The 21939-nt window shown below is 34.9% G+C and overlaps 2 protein-coding genes across 5 annotated transcripts in view; one reads left to right on the plus strand and one right to left on the minus strand.

The window, feature by feature from the left end:
* LOC125679591 (protein Fe65 homolog) overlaps positions 1–1124 on the minus strand; it is an 80710-nt gene extending 79586 nt beyond the window's left edge. Inside the window, exon 1 of the mRNA XM_056155896.1 lies at positions 1050–1124. The gene's annotated coding sequence lies outside the window, so the exon portion shown is untranslated. The remainder of the gene's footprint in view (positions 1–1049) is intronic.
* Positions 1125–1274: 150 nt separating this feature from the next.
* The window catches only part of LOC125681305 (germ cell nuclear acidic protein-like), a 28879-nt gene continuing 8214 nt past the window's right edge, over positions 1275–21939 (plus strand). The window contains exons 1-11 of one of the 4 annotated variants that reach the window (XM_056155898.1): positions 1275–1404; positions 6162–6351; positions 7140–7206; positions 8157–9888; positions 10010–10065; positions 10235–10298; positions 14026–14124; positions 18630–18679; positions 19174–19348; positions 19501–19585; positions 20391–20529. In XM_056155898.1, the coding sequence (XP_056011873.1) occupies positions 6178–6351; positions 7140–7206; positions 8157–9888; positions 10010–10065; positions 10235–10298; positions 14026–14124; positions 18630–18679; positions 19174–19348; positions 19501–19585; positions 20391–20529 (2641 nt within the window). In that variant the 5' untranslated portion in view covers positions 1275–1404; positions 6162–6177. Of the gene's footprint in view, positions 1435–6161; positions 6352–7139; positions 7207–8144; positions 9889–10009; positions 10066–10234; positions 10299–14025; positions 14125–18629; positions 18680–19173; positions 19349–19500; positions 19586–20390; positions 20530–21939 lie in introns of all 4 variants that reach the window. The other 3 variants (XM_048921328.2, XM_048921329.2, XM_048921330.2) reach the window with 3 other exon arrangements.

Consider the following 21939-nt stretch of genomic DNA (forward strand, 5'->3'; position numbering starts at 1 on the left):
ACTGTATAATATGAACTAGATTAAATGACTGTTCAGCACTTCCAAAAATGGAAAGTTTCTACTAATAAAGTGTAAATCAAGGCCCACATAAAATTCATTGTCATGAAACCAGTGAATCAAGACAAAAAGGAGAGTAACATGAAATTTCAATGGACTTAATGGTTTATTGAATCCACAAACATCTATTGCCGTATGTATTGCTTGTCTAATTAATTATCAAAACAAATCTAGATGTACACTATTTCTATAGAACTTAAAAATTGTTTTCAATGACTACCTCTATATTCAAATTAATCTACTGTAGTTTTTATCCCCTATCACAGGTATTGTTCTGACTTGTATCTGTTAGTTTTACAGCAAAAATATATCTTTAAAAGCAATTAAGTTATTAGCCATTCCAATTGTAAATGTACTGATCACATTGATGGCACTGTACAAGATGACATGTACGATGTTACCTTTGAAATTAATAAATCAACAATTGATCACCAAATTACAGTCATTCTATTCTCAGTCAATAGATTAATCAGATTAATTAAAGCAACTAGAAGCAGGCCTGACGTAAGTGTGAGTGGGATGTTGGTACCTGTCTAACAATATATAATATTGATTTGTGTTCCTCTTGTTAATTTGGTCAAGGACCACTGGACTGCTTTTTTGTATTTCTCTCATTGACTTTAAACCATAAATATGTAACATTTACATTAAAAATTAACATATTTGGGATGGGTACATGCCTGTAAGGCAAAGGAAGGTAGAATTCAGCTTTCTCTACAGCAATGTAATTAAAATTCCATAAGTAAAAATTTCAATTCTCATTATATAAGATATATGTTACTGTGATCAACAAAACATCATGGTCTATTTCCCTTAACCACATAAAACATTATAATATTGTAAGGCCTGTCAAGACGCAACCGCTGAAACAGTATTATTATGATTTCCGGGCTCATTTTCTTCATGAATTATGCGTTGATACAATTTTCATATAATGCAACTTATCTTCTTCTATGGATATATCAAGTAAAATCACTAATCGTTTCACTTACCAGAAATATGACAGGTCTGGGATTTGACTCAAAATAATTCTGCAAACGACAAATTCCGGTTGACGTAAAATTCATAATTTATGCATTTAACAGCATTACAATATTATATGTGCATATTTATACTATAGTTAGAATGGTATGATGTGTGTTTATTAATGGTATTGTCTATTGTAAATCTTCATGGGCTTCTTTTGTTATCGCTCTACGAATTATTTTGCGACATACGAAAGTGCGCGAAATTCAATTTCACTTCCGGTTGGCAGGTGCTTTTTAACATTGTTGAACCTATTTGAGGCTATTGAATGTTCCGAAAGTTTTAAAGTTAACAGCAACCGTAGTTAATGTTTGTTATCTGGTAAATTTGTTGCTTTAAGTTTTCTCCTAGGTTAGTACAGTTTCATGACAAACAAATTTAAAAATTTCGAGGTAGTCTAGAATTTCTCAAATTATAATTTAGATGTCTTTATCAGCTGTTTACAATAAAATTGACGTTTTGTTATACAGGCTAGTACATACAAAGAAAGCATAATTGAACTTGGATTAATGTAAGATAAATATTTGGTGTACAAATATAACATGTATATTTATGTAATAAGTGGTATAGCATGGTGTAAATGTGAAGAAAACAATTATGAGAGGTGATTTTTTTTATTTTTATTTATTTTTTACAATCCTGTTTAAGTGTTTTAAGGAAAGGCTTGATGTAAAATGCTGACTCTGGAACCTCCAAAATGGAGAGAGAGAGTGGAGCCTCTTGTCATAAGTGATTGTCAGTGGTGGAGCTTTTGGAGTGAATTTCAACACAGCTCATTCTGTCATTTCAATTTCCAACATCTTGGCTGTCCGCAATGTTTTGCTAAAATTAGTTCTGGGTATTGCGACCCAAAAATTGTATTGCGATATATTGCAATATTAAATTTTGTATTGCAATATATCACAATATTATAATAATCTTTATGAAATAAAAGAAAAACAGTTATCTTCTGATATTTCTTTAATTCTACTTGAAATACTATTAATAAACATTGACAAATGAATAGCTGAATCAAGAAATGGTTCAAGTTAATAGATTTTAAGGCTATATTTGTTGAATTATTGCTGAAGCTCTTGGGCTCTTACTAGGATATTTCAATTCAAATCCACCAATAATCATTGCGGAAAGTGAAACAGGACTCAGGGGAGGGGTAGAAGTCGTACAACCTGACACGATACTGTTTATTTTGGCTGGAATTAATGAACATTCAGGCATTCACGATCAGTTTAATTTGCCGCCATTTTAAAACTTTAAATTAGGGGCAGGTAACTTATTTAAGGAATTTACAGAATATTGAACCTGAACCGGTATTTACAAAAAAATATTGCGATACGTATTGCCAACAACGGAATCGGGGTTAACCCGAACTTAACCGGTAATATCGCACAGCACTAGCTAAAATACAATGTTATCCAAATGTAACAGGAAGGGAAAAATGCAACGGAACAGACTGGGATTTAAACCCAGGGCCCCCTGAATCTCTAATCAGATGCTCTACCAACTGAACTATCTGACCACCAGCAACCGAACCTGGCTGACTGCTACATTTCTTCCTCCTTAAATGTCCTTACACTTGAAGATCTTTATCTCCTAGCAGGCATTTTCACCTGTCAGTTCCAGGAGCTGGTCTATGGCACCAAATGTAACAGGAAGAGATAAAATGCAATAGACTAGACCTGGATTCAAACTTGGGCCCCCCTGAATCTTTAGTCAAGTGTTACACAAACAAAATATAGTCCTTTGAAGCTTCCTGTCAACTGAAAGCAGAACAGAGAATGAATGCATCTACTAAATAGATGACCCATACCTCCTATCACAATCTGAAAAAGTGACAAGCATTATTGCTGAATTGATGGTAAACTTAATTATATTGGATGGTATAGGGTTAATGACACATATATTAATCATAATATATAGTTTCTAAAGGAAATGAAAACAACTAATTGTTTATTAAAATTCTTATAAAATTGACATATACTGGGATGAAAAGATTGAAAAATATTATGTATACCATTAATATTTGAAATAGATTTTCTCATTTAAACCCCTCTTTGTTAGTAGGAGAAAAAACTTTCTGTTCTCTTACATTTTGCTTTCAAACTTTTTTCTGTATATAATTATAAATTTGTTATGACTTCAAATGCATTAGCTTCTATGTCACATGTTGATCCCAGATGCTGTTTTTAACTTTTATCTTTAATACAGTATCCCTCTGATGACATATATGTGGGTGATTAATTTGTTATTTTGCTGTTTCTCTTTCCTTGTTTAACACCCCTTACCTTTAATATACAATTTCACTTTGCAAAAATATTTCTGTTGATCACAATGTAAGAGTCCAGTTTAGAAAGGAAAGTGTGTTTTATGTTACTATCATGTTGAAGTAATATGCAGATGCATTCAAAGGTGAATTTTGATTTTAAAAATGAAATTATATGTATATTTAAGAATGTAAATACATTTATAATGCATTGGACTGGCTCTATACTGCTATCTCAAAATTGGACAGCACAGAACCAGTCTACTTTAATACAGGAAATTGAAATAGATAGAATAAGTTATGTGTTGAAATTCACGCCAGAAGCTCCACCTATGACAGTCTCTAATGACAAGAGGCTCCACCCTGTCTCCATTTTGGTGGCTCCAGAGTAATTTTACACCAAGCCTTAAAAAACGGTAATAATTTGATTACTTCATTAGAAGTATACGTATTAAAGATATGGTGACATAATATTACATATTATGCTATCAATTGTTAATATAAATTATGTATTTCAATGCTACCTTTAAACTGCTTCACACTTCTGTATTAAAGTTGTTTTTAGATCACTTGAGCCATTTGGATGATCTACTGCTGTTGGTCTGCATCTGTTGTTGTGCTTTAACAATTGATCATTTTTAACTCAAATGAGCTTTTCTGATCAAAATTTGTCTGTTGTCCGTCGTCGTTGTTGAGGGTGTCGTCATCAACTTTTCACATTTTCATCTTCTCCAGAACCACTGGACCATTTTCAACCAAACCTGGCACAAAACATTCTTGGGTGAAAGGGATTCAAGTTTGTTCAAATATTATTAAGGACCATGTCCCCTTCAAAGGGGAGATAATCACAAAATTGCAAAAATACAGTGAGATCATTTAAAAATCTTCTCAAGAACCACTGGGCCAGTAGAGCTGAAATTCATATGAAAGCTGCCTGGCATAGTACAGATTCAAGTTAAAACCATGGCCCCTGGGGGTAAGGTGGGGCCACAATAAGGGACCAAAGATTTACATGGGAATATATAGGAAAAATCTTTCAAAAACCACTGAGTCAGAAAGTTTACATTTACATGAAAGCCTCCTGATATAATGCAGATTCAAGTTTGTTAAAACCATGGCTTCCGGAGGTTGGGTGGTGCCGCTATAGGGTATCAAAGTTTTACATACAAATATATAGGGGAAATCTTTAGAAATCTTCTTTTCAAGAACCACTGGGCCAGAAAATTTATATTTTAATACATGAAAACTTCCTGACATAGTACAGATTCAAGTTTGTAAAAACCATGACCCACAGGGGTAGGATGGGGCTACAATAGGAGATCAAAGTCTTACATAGAAATTTAATGGAGAAATCTTTGAAAATCTTCTCAAGAACCACTGAGACAGAAAAGTTTACATTTACATGAAAGCTATCTGACATAGTACAGATTCAAGTTTGTAAAAGTCACCCCCCCCCCCCCCCCCCCCTTGGAGGGGTAAGTTGGGGTAACAATAGGGATCAAAGTTTTACATGCGAATATATAGGGAAAATCTTTAAGTATGGACCAAGGTGACTCAGGTGAGCATTGTGGCCCATGGGCCTCTTGTTAACTTCTTGATTACTACCCTTTCAATTCTTTTCAAATTTGGTATGAAGCATCTTTGGGACAAGGTTTAAGGGGGTAAAAATTGTAAATTTCCGGACTCCTTCACCCGTTGGGCCTTAGGGGCAGGGGAAAAACTGCCAAAAATTGACCAAGTTTTCAATATCTTCTCTACAACTGCACATCTGTAAGAAAAACTAAATATATAGTCATGTCTAGTAGAAAGGTGTCTACCAAAATTTCATATCCCAGGGGTAGGAATTTTGGTTTCAATTATCATAGTGATTATTGTCTTTATCATTTGAAAGACTTCTGTTTACTGTTACTGATTCTGTATAAAAGCTAAATGCATATTGAAGGAAAGCAGAAAGGGATGTACCAAAATTGTGAATTGTGGTTCTGACTCTAGGGTGGGTCCAACATAGTCACATAGTGTTAAAACATACGATATTTTTCATGTAAAGTATTTCATAAGTATGGGCACTTTTGGGGGCATTTGTATTATTGTACACTTCTTGTGTTATACTAGTGTTAAATCTAAAGCAAACTAGCATGGCGTCACACCATACCCTTTTTGGCTGGTGTCATGCCCTTTTTAATTGCACCATGCCCTTTTTTCTCAATAGAATTTTTAAAAAATTGTTCTTTATTTCACAAGGTTGATTGAAAAGTTTAAAATCAAGGCAGCAGGCATTAACTTTTAAAGAGGCTAAATGATTATTTTATTACTATCATAGTATGATACAATGAAAGTGCCCCGAAATTGTCTTGCTGGGACAAAAAGTGCTGAATGTTAGAATTTATGTAGAACAGATTGCATAACCCTTGGGGCTAATGACCAGTAAGGCTTTTGGGCCTCTTGTTGAAATAGCCGAGATGATTTTACTTCAAATTGTAAAATTTGAATATGATGTTACAATAAATCAAGGTTTTTTATATCATGGAAAATATTTAACTAAGTTGAATTACTGTTATTTATTTGAAATGAAAAAAGATCGGGCTTGGATTTCTCAAAAAATCTCAAATTTAAGTTCAAGTTTTCTGTTATTTGAGGAGTCAAAATTTGAGTAAAATCTCGACTTAAGTCCAAGTTTCTACTTATTAGTTTCTTTCGAGAAATCCAGGCCAGTTTAAAGTGATATCCCCCTACAAAAAGTATGGCAAAACTACAGTGGGTTATAAACTAATAATATAGGGTAGAGTATATACTATTTCAATAGATTGATATATTTTAGATTATAAACACCCAGAATGGCTGCAGAAGAAGGGCCAGACACACCGACAGACACACAGTCAGTGCCTACACAGCTAACAAGTACTCCATATGACGGTGATTCGAAACCAAATGTTGCTGAAATGTTCAAACGGATGGGTGATAAATTAGGCTGGTTCCAGTTTGATGATTTAGAAACAGCTCGTAAGATAGTATGTATCAAAAGAAGATTATTTATTTTTGTTTAAAAATACTTGTACATGCATGATAGTTTTAATGTTATGCTGTAGAGTCTTTATTTTACGTGAGTACAGAATATATTCAGAAATTTTACTTTGCAAGTGGTGTTTCTCATTAAATTACCTGTTAATTAATTCCTCACATATATTTAGGGATCCACAGAATGTGATATAAGAATATTCTAATGCAACTGTTTTGTAATCTGCATTGTGATTGGCTAATTCACTGGTGCTTGAGGCAGTTAAACGAGCATTAACAATACAGAAACATTTCCATGGTGGCAATCTTAATAGAATGTTATTATTTATTATTATTATTAAAATTTATAAAGCGCACAATTTTACAAACAAAAATGCAATCAATGGCGCTGTACATGCAGTGTTGCAAAACATAGCGTCAAGCGTACGATAAACATTTCGTGCTATATTTCATATAACCAAAAAGGCAAAATCCAACAAAATAAGATGCAAAGCATCAAGCAAAATGTATGAATTATATCAGAATGGTAGTAATTATCTTCTCATTTGTTATTTGCAACTGTTAATGCTCTCTGTTATTATAGAAAATGTCAAAGGAACACTGTCAAAGTCATTTTTGACCAAAGAATGATTTATTTGGAAGTTAATCCTTCAATGATTACTAAATGAATTGCTGAATATATGGAATGGGTGTAAACATTGCTCGTGTTTATCAAGATGAGCTTTTTGATGTTCTAAAATACACATTCTATGAATACAAAATTCCTAAAAATTTTGTATAGTTGACCGATAGCAGCAAGAAAAAGTCCACAAAATCCAGAATTGGCAAAGAAACTCAGCACAGAAGAGGTAAACACATTCTTCTTGATTTTTGTCTTATTCACTTAGTTTTACCCCCCAAGAGTAATTGAATACTTATTTACAATATTTTATGCTCTCACCTGAGTTGAAGGCTCAAGTAAGCTTATGTGATCAAAATCCATCCATTGTTTGTCATTGGCATTGTAGTTGTAAACTTTTCACATTTTCACCACTTAGCCAATTTCAATCAAACTTGGTACAAATCATGCTTGGGTGAAAGGGATTCAAGTTTATTCAAATGAACATCTTCACAAGTCAAAGGTTATTGATTCGTTACCTTGCACTAATCCTTGACATCAGAGTGGGGCCACAATAGGGGATCAGAGTCCATAACATCCTTTGGTGAAGGGGATTCAAATTTGTTTAAATGAAAGACCATTCCCACTTCAAAGGGGAGATAAAGAGGCAAAAATAGGTTGGGGTTATTTTTAAAAAAATCAATAATCACTGGGCTAGAAAATTTGAAATTTACATGAAAGCTTCCTGACATAGTGCTGATTCAAGTTTATTAAAATCATGACCCACAGGGATAGGGTGGGGTCACAATGGGGGATCAAAGTTTTACATGCAAATATGTATTTATAATCTTTAAAGGTCTTCTCAAGAGAAAACTTTTAAAAATCTTTTCTAGAGCCACTTAGCCAATTTCAACCAAACTTGGCACAAAGCATCCTTAGCTGAGTTTTGTTCAAATGAGGGGTCATACCCCTCATCATGAATTTATAATGGTTACCTTTGAACATAATCAGTTTTCCTTGAGGTTGTTTATTGCTAGGAACTGCTGCTCAGGTGAGCAATATGGCTCATGGGCCTCTTCTTTGGTGATGGTAGTGATTTTGACAAAATCCAAATAATTCAGGATGTACAATATAAGTACATGTACTAATCAAACACCTGATTTTAATCAGATTGAAATTTTCAATTAGCATATTTTGCAGGAAAAAAGTTATTAGAATCTGAAATGTCTACAGAGAAGATTTCATTCAAGTTGTCACCACTGCAGGAGAAAGTAGTACAAAACATTAGCAATGAAGACTTTGAAGAACCAATCCCACCGCATAAATCAAAAGCCTGCACTGATTTAACAAAAGAATGTAAGGAAAAAAAGAAAGTTATAAAGAAAGTAACACGCATTTCCATTATTCCATCAGTAAATGCGGAAAATGTTTCCCCAGTTTTTGCACAACACAGTGACAAGAGATACTCCATTTCCAATGCTGATGCAGGGAATCCCATTCAAGAATCTACCAGAATTCACAGCAGACAAAGCATTGACCAGTTACTGGGCATGTCCAGCGAATCCAGCCAATCATGTAAAGACAACACAGAAAATGACACAGAGGAGGATTCCTATAGACAACTGAATATACAGAAAAATCATAAACATTCTGATTCTGGTGATGTAGGACTGACAAAGGCTCCAAGTAGGATTCAGATAACCAGATCAGATCAGGAAGACACACAGCTTTACACAACAGCTCAAAGTGAAATCTTGGAAACTGATCCTCTGTATCAGACTGGGATGGAAAAGGAGGTTGAAATATTGGATGGAAATCCTTCAAATTCGATGGAGGCATCAGAAGATGTCCAGAACATTCTAGAAAGTTCTGTAGAGAGTACAAAAAGGATGGACAGCTCTTCCTACATTGAGATGGAGGATGCATCAGCTCAGGTGGATGTAAGTGACGGAAATCATAAGCTAGATTCCAAATCTGAATTCCAAAATCCGAATGGAGCTGGTTCTAAATCTTCTCCAAATGGTTCATTACTGAAATGCAGTGATAATTCAGGATTAGACTCTTTATGTGAACAGATTGTAAAAGTTGCTCATGTTCATTCTCAAGAAGAATCAAATGTAGTGGAAGAAAGTGATGATTTATCATCCATTGAGATAGGAGATGTCTCCTTACAGACTAGTGCATTTCTTCTTAGTCAGAAAAATTCAAATATTGTTACAGAATCAGACTCATCATATGTGGAAGTAACAGAAACATCAATCCAAACAAGTTTCACAGGTGTTTTACCAAAAGACAATGGACATAAGTCTTTTGCATCATTATGTGATCAGGAATCCAACAGATCTGATTCTGCAGGGATGAATGAGGGAAATAGTATGAAATCAGAACCTCAGAATTCGTCTTCTGTACGTGAAGAAAACACGGAGAGAGCAGTGACAAGTAACAGTAAAGAAAACAATGGCTTTGTTCATCACAACATCTTCAGCAGTGGTGAGGAGAGCTCAGATGATGATTTCATTACTTCAAAAGGTAAAGTTATCCAAAAGACACCAAAGTCTACAAATGTTGGAGTCAAGAAGCAGGATGAAAAGGGCTCTGTGCACAAAGTGACAGAAGGTGGGAAAGTAAAGGCAGAAGTTAACACTGAGAGATTAGATTTGGATGATTCTTTATCGGACATTATTCCAAGAGCAAGACACACTGAAGAGCCACCCAGGGTGGGTGCCGTCTGTGAGACGGTGAAAGGGCCGCAGTATCCCGATCTGTCCTCTGATAGTGACGATGATGTAAGTGAAGAGAACGGAGAAGACTGGGTTGAAGGCGTACTCTCATCAGATTCCGATGACTTTTTATCTGACAGAGGCATATCTGTTAAAGAGAAGAGAAAAAACCTCAAAACTGGTCAACAACAACCCAGCACTGGCTGCTGGAGGTATGAGTAATCTGGTCTACTTCTCAGTTTAAAAAAATACATGCCTTTAGAAATAGTTGTACATAGTTTATTTTTAACACTATGGTAGATTTTGTTTAGAATTTTTAATATTGTTTTACAGGACACCAAAGCAGTACAAAAGTGACTCCAGTGATGATGAGGAGGAGCTGGAATCATGTATTGTCTCTTATTTCTTGCTAATTTGATATAAGTTTATTTCTTGCATTTGTAATTTTGCTTCTAGGAAAAAAAATCTAATTTTTATCCTGTTCACTGGGAACAAATTTGTGCAAAGCCATGAATGCATGAAAAGAAAGATATAATCTGCTTTGTTTAATCATTGCAGTCTTCCACAAAATTAGAGCATCAAAGAACTTCACACCAAAGGACGCTCCCAAGAAGAACAGAAGGTGTGTATTCTCTTTTGTTCAGTACAAATTGTACAGTCGACTGTACCTGAGGACAACAGTTGTTTTGTTTGTCCTGAGAAGGGATCTGTTGCCCAAAGCCATAGGGTTTGGGCAACATATCCATTCGAGAGTCGTTGTCCAAGGACACAGTCTATAACAGTTTTGTTATATTCCTTCATTCTTTTTAGATTGTTTTTTTTTCTAGATGCACATACACTACAGTCAAAACTGTCATAGCGACACACTGTATTAAGCGACTCGCTCGTATCTCATTATCTCGCTTGTGACAGTGAAAAAATCCCACCCCACCCCCCAGGCTTTACCCAATCTATATTGTGCCTGTATTAAACGACCACCTGTCTGATGTGACCAATGATTTTTACAACCTTTTCGTGTAATTTCATGAAATTTTACCTTTACTGTAGATTTTTTTATTACAATGTGATTCCTACTTCTAAATTAAGTAAAACTTGGAATGGATTTTGTCAAGGGAGGAAAATAGTACTCAGAAAAAGCCACTTTTATACAGCCAATACTTTGTTTGGGAGACTTTATAATCGGTAGATTATAATCATATCTTGTTGATAATTATATCTTTCCTGTTTCTGCTCTGTGTTTGAAATAAATTCTGTATTTCATCAGCAGTTATCATTGAACCTTGCCATTACATAAACAAAGCAGCAGACCAAGAATCACATGACTTGCATAGCCAATGGAAATAGGGCTCTCTTCATAAACTGTTGACTGGTCAATAGACCACAAGTATAAGAGTTGGTTTATCAGTTAAAATGTTGGTTGTAAATCGTATTAGTTTTATACAGAAAAAAAATTGAGGTGTGTAACATACCAGTAATACAACAAGAAATGTGTATTCTGTTTTGTACAGTACATACCAGTAATACAACAAGAAATGTGTATTCTGTTTTGTACAGTACATACCAGTAATACAACAAGAGGTAATATATTGCCCTCTTTATGAAATATATTGTAAAATGGGAAAATTTGGCGTGCTATTGAATTTAGTGCAAGTTATTTTTTGTGCCAAAATTAGAAGTGCACCAAAGATTTAAAAGTGTTTTTCGAAGAGTTTGCAGTTGTTCTATTGTTGACTCCCATACAGAAAGCATCTGCTTACGTTATGTCAAAAGGTGGGGTTATTTTGTATACACACTAACTCAGGTGAACAGTGATGGTTTATCGTTTGTGTAATGCTAAATTAACACAGATTAACTAATTCACTGAGGTTTGATTGTGTGTGTACTCATCATTTACACCTATAATGCTTTCTCCCCAATGTGCCAGTCCCGTGGGGATCCAGGTTAGAATAGGTCCTCAGTACTCCTTGCTTGTCGTAACCTTCGAATGAAACTGTGCAAAATGTATTTTGCAACAAATCACCGTTGTGCTAAAATTAATTTGTGCCAATGTCTTGGTACTTGTGTCTGTGCTAGTCAAACTTTCTCATTTTGCTAATATGACAGGAAGTATATATTGGACCTTTTCAACCTTCTGTATAATACATGCCAGTAATACAGCAGGTGTATATTGCCTTCTGTATAGAGTAACAACAGGTGTATATTGCCCTCTGTATAATACATGCCAGTAACACAACAGGTGTATATTGCCTTCTGTATAGAGTAACAAGAAGTGTATATTGCCCTCTATAATACATACCAGTAATACAACAGGTGTATATTGCCTTCTGTATAGAGTAACAAGAAGTGTATATTGCCCTCTATAATACATACCAGTGATACAACAGGTGTATATTGCCCTCTATAATACATACCAGTGATATAACAGGTGTATATTGCCCTCTATAATACATACCAGTGATATAACAGGTGTATATTGCCCTCTATAATACACACCAGTGATATAACAGGTGTATATTGCCCTCTATAATACACACCAGTGATATAACAGGTGTATATTGCCCTCTATAATACACACCAGTGATATAACAGGTGTATATTGCCCTCTATAATACATACCAGTGATATTACAGGTGTATATTGCCCTCTATAATACACACCAGTGATATAACAGGTGTATATTGCCCTCTATAATACATACCAGTGATATAACAGGTGTATATTGCCCTCTATAATACACACCAGTGATATAACAGGTGTATATTGCCCTCTATAATACACACCAGTGATATTACAGGTGTATATTGCCCTCTATAATACACACCAGTGATATAACAGGTGTATATTGCCCTCTATAATACACACCAGTGATATTACAGGTGTATATTGCCCTCTATAATACACACCAGTGATATAACAGGTGTATATTGCCCTCCATAATACACACCAGTGATATAACAGGTGTATATTGCCCTCTATAATACACACCAGTGATATAACAGGTGTATATTGCCCTCTATAATACACACCAGTGATATAACAGGTGTATATTGCCCTCCATAATACACACCAGTGATATTACAGGTGTATATTGCCCTCCATAATACATACCAGTGATATAACAGGTGTATATTGCCCTCTATAATACACACCAGTGATATTACAGGTGTATATTGCCCTCTATAATACACACCAGTGATATTGCAGGTGTATATTGCCCTCTATAATACATACCAGTGATATTACAGGTGTATATTGCCCTCTATAATACATACCAGTGATATAACAGGTGTATATTGCCCTCTATAATACACACCAGTGATATTACAGGTGTATATTGCCCTCTATAATACATACCAGTGAGATTACAGGTGTATATTGCCTTCTATAATACATACCAGTGATATAACAGGTGTATATTGCCCTCTATAATACATACCAGTGATATAACAGGTGTATATTGCCCTCTATAATACATACCAGTGAGATTACAGGTGTATATTGCCTTCTATAATACATACCAGTGATATAACAGGTGTATATTGCCCTCTATAATACATACCAGTGATATAACAGGTTTATATTGCCCTCTATAATACATACCAGTGATATAACAGGTGTATATTGCCCTCTATAATACATACCAGTGATATAACAGGTGTATATTGCCCTCTATAATACATACCAGTGATACAACAGGTGTATATTGCCCTCTATAATACATACCAGTGATATAACAGGTGTATATTGCCCTCTATAATACACACCAGTGATACAACAGGTGTATATTGCCCTCTATAATACACACCAGTGATATAACAGGTGTATATTGCCCTATATAATACATACCAGTGATATAACAGGTGTATATTGCCCTCTATAATACATACCAGTGATATAACAGGTGTATATTGCCCTCTATAATACATACCAGTGATATAACAGGTGTATATTGCCCTCTATAATACACACCAGTGATATAACAGGTGTATATTGCCTTTTGTTTGAGACATACTAGTAACAACAAGAGGTGTATGTTCCCTTTTGTCCAGAGCATTACAAATTCCTGCATTCCTGTAGCTTTGCTGATCTAGAAAATTTGTTGTGGATCATCCTGTACAAATTTTCCAGAACATCAATCTACAATTTGCAGCTGTATTTAATATTCAGTTACATGTATATGTGTGCATGTAAAACATGCTAAGTAATTATTCTGTTCATTTATAATATTTCTTCCTTTGCTTAATGATAATTATAGATGAAATCAAAACCCACAGTCATTTTAACCTTCTCCTGTATATCTGCTATTTATTGTATAGACTTTTCCCCCCTATGCATAATTGTATTTACAGCCTAGATGAGTTTATTGTTGATGATGACGAAATGAGCAGCAGTGACAATGATGCAGAATTTTATATCACTACCAACTCTGTTTTCTCCACACCAATCAGGTAAAAATAACAAAAGAATTCTACATCACTACCAACTCTGTTTTCTGCACATCACTCAGGTAAAAATAACAAAGAAATTCTACATCACTACCACCTCTGTTCTCTCCACATCACTCAGGTAAAAATGATAAAGGAATTCTACATCACTACCAACTCTGTTCTCTCCACATCACTCAGGTAAAAATAACAAAGGAATTCTACATCACTACCAACTCTGTTCTCTGCACATCACTCAGGTAAAAATAACCAAAGAATTCTACATCACTACCAACTCTGTTCTCTGCACATCACTCAGGTAAAAATAACCAAGGAATTCTACATCACTACCAACTCTGTTCTCTCCACATCACTCAGGTAAAAATAACCAAGGAATTCTACATCACTACCAACTCTGTTCTCTCCACATCACTCAGGTAAAAATAACCAAGGAAATCTACATCACTACCAACTCTGTTCTCTCCACATCACTCAGGTAAAAATATGAAAGGAATTCTACATCACTACCAACTGTTTTCTCCACATCACTCAGGTAAAAATAACAAAGGAATTCTACATCACTACCAACTCTGTTCTCTCCACATCACTCGGGTAAAAATAACAAAGGAATTCTACATCACTACCAACTCTGTTCTCTGCACATCACTCAGGTAAAAATAACAAAGGAATTCTACATCACTACCAACTCTGTTCTCTGCACATCACTCAGGTAAAAATAACAAAGGAATTCTACATCACTACCAACTCTGTTCTCTCCACATCACTCAGGTAAAAATAACAAAGGAATTCTACATCACTACCACCTCTGTTCTCTCCACATCACTCAGGTAAAAATAACAAAAGAATTCTACATCACTACCAACTCTGTTTTCTCCACATCACTCAGGTAAAAATAACAAAGGAATTCTACATCACTACCACCTCTGTTCTCTCCACATCACTCAGGTAAAAATAACAAAGGAATTCTACATCACTACCAACTCTGTTCTCTCCACATCACTCGGGTAAAAATAACAAAGGAATTCTACATCACTACCAACTCTGTTCTCTGCACATCACTCAGGTAAAAATAACAAAGGAATTCTACATCACTACCAACTCTGTTCTCTGCACATCACTCAGGTAAAAATAACCAAAGAATTCTACATCACTACCAACTCTGTTCTCTGCACATCACTCAGGTAAAAATATGAAAGGAATTCTACATCACTACCAACTCTGTTTTCTCCACATCACTCAGGTAAAAATAACCAAGGAATTCTACATCACTAGGTACCAACTCTGTTCTCTCCACATCACTCAGGTAAAAATAACAAAGGAATTCTACATCACTACCAACTCTGTTTTCTCCACATCACTCAGGTAAAAATAACAAAGGAATTCTACATCACTACCAACTCTGTTTTCTCCACATCACTCAGGTAAAAATAACAAAGGAATTCTACATCACTACCACCTCTGTTCTCTCCACATCACTCAGGTAAAAATAACAAAAGAATTCTACATCACTACCAACTCTGTTTTCTCCACATCACTCAGGTAAAAATAACAAAGGAATTCTACATCACTACCACCTCTGTTCTCTCCACATCACTCAGGTAAAAATAACAAAGGAATTCTACATCACTACCAACTCTGTTTTCTCCACATCACTCAGGTAATAATAACCAAGGAATTCTACATCACTACCAACTCTGTTCTCTCCACATCACTCGGGTAAAAATGATAAAGGAATTCTACATCACTACCCACTCTGTTCTCTCCACATCACTCAGGTAAAAATAACAAAGGAATTCTACATCACTACCACCTCTGTTCTCTCCACATCACTCAGGTAAAAATAACAAAGGAATTCTACATCACTACCAACTCTGTTCTCTGCACATCACTCAGGTAAAAATAACCAAAGAATTCTACATCACTACCAACTCTGTTCTCTGCACATCACTCAGGTAAAAATAACCAAGGAATTCTACATCACTACCAACTCTGTTCTCTCCACATCACTCAGGTAAAAATAACCAAGGAATTCTACATCACTACCAACTCTGTTCTCTGCACATCACTCAGGTAAAAATAACCAAGGAAATCTACATCACTACCAACTCTGTTCTCTCCACATCACTCAGGTAAAAATATGAAAGGAATTCTACATCACTACCAACTGTTTTCTCCACATCACTCAGGTAAAAATAACAAAGGAATTCTACATCACTACCAACTCTGTTCTCTCCACATCACTCGGGTAAAAATAACAAAGGAATTCTACATCACTACCAACTCTGTTCTCTGCACATCACTCGGGTAAAAATAACAAAGGAATTCTACATCACTACCAACTCTGTTCTCTGCACATCACTCAGGTAAAAATAACAAAGGAATTCTACATCACTACCAACTCTGTTCTCTGCACATCACTCAGGTAAAAATAACCAAAGAATTCTACATCACTACCAACTCTGTTCTCTGCACATCACTCAGGTAAAAATATGAAAGGAATTCTACATCACTACCAACTCTGTTCTCTCCACATCACTCAGGTAAAAATAACCAAGGAATTCTACATCACTACCAACTCTGTTCTCTGCACATCACTCAGGTAAAAATAACCAAGGAAATCTACATCACTACCAACTCTGTTCTCTCCACATCACTCAGGTAAAAATATGAAAGGAATTCTACATCACTACCAACTGTTTTCTCCACATCACTCAGGTAAAAATAACAAAGGAATTCTACATCACTACCAACTCTGTTCTCTCCACATCACTCGGGTAAAAATAACAAAGGAATTCTACATCACTACCAACTCTGTTCTCTCCACATCACTCAGGTAAAAATAACAAAAGAATTCTACATCACTACCAACTCTGTTTTCTCCACATCACTCAGGTAAAAATAACAAAGGAATTCTACATCACTACCACCTCTGTTCTCTCCACATTACTCAGGTAAAAATAACAAAGGAATTCTACATCACTACCAACTCTGTTTTCTCCACATCACTCAGGTAATAATAACCAAGGAATTCTACATCACTACCCACTCTGTTCTCTCCACATCACTCAGGTAAAAATAACAAAGGAATTCTACATCACTACCACCTCTGTTCTCTCCACATCACTCAGGTAAAAATAACAAAGGAATTCTACATCACTACCAACTGTTTTCTCCACATTACTCAGGTAAAAATAACAAAGGAATTCTACATCACTACCAACTCTGTTCTCTCCACATCACTCAGGTAAAAATATGAAAGGAATTCTACATCACTACCAACTCTGTTCTCTCCACATCACTCAGGTAAAAATATGAAAGGAATTCTACATCACTACCAACTGTTTTCTCCACATCACTCAGGTAAAAATAACCAAGGAATTCTACATCACTACCAACTCTGTTCTCTCCACATCACTCAGGTAAAAATAACAAAAGAATTCTACATCACTACCAACTCTGTTCTCATGTCCAACACTCAGGTTAAAAATGATACAAGATGCATTCACATTTTTGTATGCAACATGTGCAAGTGTCACTCATAGAGAGTTGGTGCAGCCACATATCTGGTCAATGTTTATTACAAAGTTATAGTGGTGTTGAGATGTAATATACATTCATTACAAACCATTAAATGTATTTCAAAAGTCAGGGGCCTGTTTTACCTCCATCCATCCTATATAGCTTGTCTGGTGAATTCCTCCTACAGTTTTCATACCAAACATTAATCTATTATAGATGATTTATACAGGATGGTAGTGCATTTAAGAAATAAATTTCATTTTTGAGACTATTTGAGGGTATGAACTGCAATTCTTCATGTCAGCATACATGTACTTCGTTACACTACAGTGACTTTTGTAATGCCAAGTACCTGTAATTAAAGAGTACATATAGGTATGATATACATTTAATCTTTAACTGATGTGTAAATGTCAATTTCTACTGAGAAGTTAGTAGAAAGGTGCTAAAATACTTGAGTAAGCAGGTCTTATTTGCCTAGTCCTTAGTATACATGTATCAACCCATGGAGGTGGGGTTGTTTGGTCTGTAGAGATAATGAATTTTTGTGTATATCTGCCTGAAATTAAGGAATTTGTCAAAAACAAGTACAGCAAACAATACAACAAGATAAACTGTTAGAACTGAGTGTGTGTACAGATTTTTTACAACTTATTAATGAAAATATGACAGAAATATTGAAAATTGTGTGTAATTTTAGCTACATGTAGAGAACTATTTATATTTTTATCAAAATTCTTCCTCTTTGTGAATAAACTTGATGGCTTGACATTCTGTGTGGAGGGCAGTGTTTACAAGTGCTTTTTAAATCAAAATTGAATACTAGTGAACTATTTCACAGTTACAAATTCACTCTCATGCTTTAGATATGATTGATGTCACACTGCAATCTCAATCACTGTCCTGGCATTAGCCCAAGTCCGACATTCTGTCTGTAAATAGGTAGCATATGTTAGCTAATAAGTCAAATTTCATTTTGTATGATATAGGAAAGTGGGACCGATTGAGGTATTTGAAGATGATGATGCCTTCAAGTCTGGTGAGTTTTTATTTGATAAATTCTGGAAAGGAGAGGTATGCCATGGTCAGGGATTGGTAAGAGTTTGGACATCATCAGTTCTTATAAATGTGAAAAATAAATCATCTGTACCAAAATACAGTCAAACTTGATATCTCGAACTCGATGGGACCAAGAAAAAACTTTGAGATATCCGAGGATTCGAGATATCAAGGTAAAATCTTAAAAGAATGAATGGTTGGGACTTCCGAATCACTTCAACATATCCATGGTATTCAAGATATCGGTGTTCGATTGATTAATTTATTGTGGTTTTACGCCGTTTTGGCAATATTTCAGCCATTTTTCGGCAATCGATGTTCGAGACACCGAAGTTCAACTTTATATGCTAAGAGTCTATGTGATATATCATTCAATTCTGATGGGGCGAATGCCTGCTCTTCAACTCACTAATTTTGAATGTGGTTAGATATGTTAATATACAGTGGCATACAGAATTGAAACTTTTTTTTCAGACATTAAACTCATTCAAAGAAAAAAAAACGTAAGAAGGCAGAAGACGTCATCAACAAACAAGAAGAAAATAGATGTTTGGGATGACAGCGACAAAGAGGAAGAGGAGAAATACAGCTTTCTGAAGTCTCTGTCTACTGACGCTCCAGAGGATCTGTGTGACAGAGAAGCTCTCAGGTCAGTCTCGCAGTGTCGACTGTATTATCATTGGACCAATTATAACGGATAAGATTATGAAAATCTTCCAATTGTTTACCACTAGTTACATCTTATATACATGTATGAAAACATTCTTGGTGGTAGATTTCATAAATCTGTCTATATTTCAGATACTCCAAAAATTTCAAAAAGATGAAAGAAGAATTGACAAAGAGACTGTTTAAAATCTACAATGAAACTGTATTTGATAAGCAGGTAAAGAGTTTCCCCATTGATCCTTATTGAAATATGTACTTACTGGTAAGTATGTAATATCTGTGCACAAAAATTACACTAAATATGTACTTACTGGTAAGTATGTAATATCTGTGCACAAAAATTACACTAAATATGTACTTACTGGTAAGTATGTAATATCTGTGTACAAAAATTACACTAAATTGTGTCAATATTATCAAGCTTGTTCAGCATTGTTTTTGATTCTTTTGTTTTATGCCCCCCATTCAGAGATTCAGGGGCATAAAGTTTTTGGTTTGTCCATTTGTTTGCAAATAACTTTTGAATGGTTGGTGATATGGCTTTCATATTTCACATGTGTATTTCTTGTAACAAGACCATTCTTTAGGAAGCAAAGTTTTTTATCTTGACCTTGGAGTTTGATCTACTTTCGAAAAACTTTAACCTTAGCCATAATTTTTTAATGGTAAGTGATAGGGCTTTCATATTTCACATTTGTATTTCATGTAACAAGACTATTCTTTAGGAAGCAAAATTTTTAACATCAAACTTTAACCGTAGTCATAACTTTTGAATGGTAAGTGATAGGGCTTTCATATTTCACATTTGTATTTCATGTAACAAGACTATTCTTTAGGAAGCAAAATTTTTAACATCAAACTTTAACCGTAGTCATAACTTTTGAATGGTAAGTGATAGGGCTTTCATATTTCACATGTGTATTCCTTGTGACAAGACCTTTCTTTGGGTACCAGAATTACTTTGCTGCCGTACATGGGCATCAGTGTTTCACGAACTCATCTTATTTCTTAACATTTCTTAGCTTCCAGAAGATCTACCAATCCAGTGGAACAATCGTCTTCTGAAAACTGCTGGTTACTGTGTGTATAAGAAGAATGCCAAGGTCCACAACAGCAGTTCAGTCCGTATTGAACTCTCCACCAAAGTCTGTGACTCAGCAGGTGTGTCAAATATTGTCTCCAGAATTCTTGAAAACTTTCAGACCTCAGGTCATGGCAGACATTTTTTCATTGGGATTACTAAAAATCTTACTATTGTTGGTTTTAAGATCCACCAATTTTTATTTTATTGTTTTTTTTTTTTTACCGTTCTTTGATTTATCTGGGTATTCTTATTTAGTCATAATATATTCCATTTTAGTTTATCACAGACTTCTTCCAGTTTGCATATGCATCATTAGTTTTCAAATATAATGTCTAACTGGCAGATTAAATGGTTCATAAAGTCTGCGTAAAAATAAGGAAAAACGCAATATTGGAAATAATGAATCAGATAAGCGAAGGGCATATAAAAAAGAAAACTGGTTTTAGTATACTTTTCAACAGCAGTAGAGAAATGGTCGGTCTTAGCTCATTTTTGAAAGAGAATATGTATAATAACAATAAAACTGTAATTCGTTAATTTTATTGATTGTGTGGGTCCTGCTAGAAATGTATGGGTTCTGCAAAACTTTCCTCTCGGAAGGCAATATTCTGCTGGTTGTTAAAAGTTTTTAAGAACTCTGCTTCTCATTCATTTCATATCTTGTAATTTCGAGCAAAGTAAAAAATCATGTACCATGTAATCTGACTGCCTTTGGTTACGTGTATGCATGCAAAAGTCATTTATTTTTTTCCATAGCCTGATGCTTTTTTGTCCTGATCTTATAATAGTATGTATATTGAAGTTATAGAAAATAGGGATGTCAATGAATATTTGATTATTCTTTGATGTTATCGACATTCTAATAAAAAATCGGTATTGAAATATCTTATAAATTATGTTTTTAATGTAGGAAAGTTTATTAAAGGTCTTTTTAGCTCACCAGAACTGAAGGCTCAAGTGAGCTTTTCTGATCAAAATTTGTCCGTTGTCTGTCATCGGTGGCAGCATAAACTTTTCGCATTTTCATCTTCTTCAGAACCACTGGGCCAGTTTCAACCAAACTTGGCACAAATCATTCTAGAGTGAAGGGGATTCAAGTTAGTTGAAATGAAGGGCCATGCACCATTCAAAGGGGAGATAATTGCAAAAATAGGATGGGGTCATTTAAAGATCTTCTCAAGAACCACTGTGCCAGAACAGCTGAAATTTACATAAAAGCTTCCTGACAAAGTTGAGATTCAAATTAAAATCATGATCCCTGGGGATAGGGTGGGGCCACAATAGGGAATTAAAGTTTTACATGCGAATGTATAGGGAACCAAGCTTGGCACAAAGCATCCTTAGATGAAATTTGTTAATATGAAAGACCATACCCATCTACAAGGGCATATGATAATTAATGAATTTGTAGTCAAGTTTAACTAGTTCTAATTGTAACGGGGACCGTTACATATGTTCCCCAAACCTCCCCCAATTAAAAAGTGATG

The sequence above is a fragment of the Ostrea edulis genome, chromosome 2 (genome assembly GCF_947568905.1).
Source record: "Ostrea edulis chromosome 2, xbOstEdul1.1, whole genome shotgun sequence".
Lineage (NCBI taxonomy): Eukaryota > Metazoa > Mollusca > Bivalvia > Ostreida > Ostreidae > Ostrea > Ostrea edulis.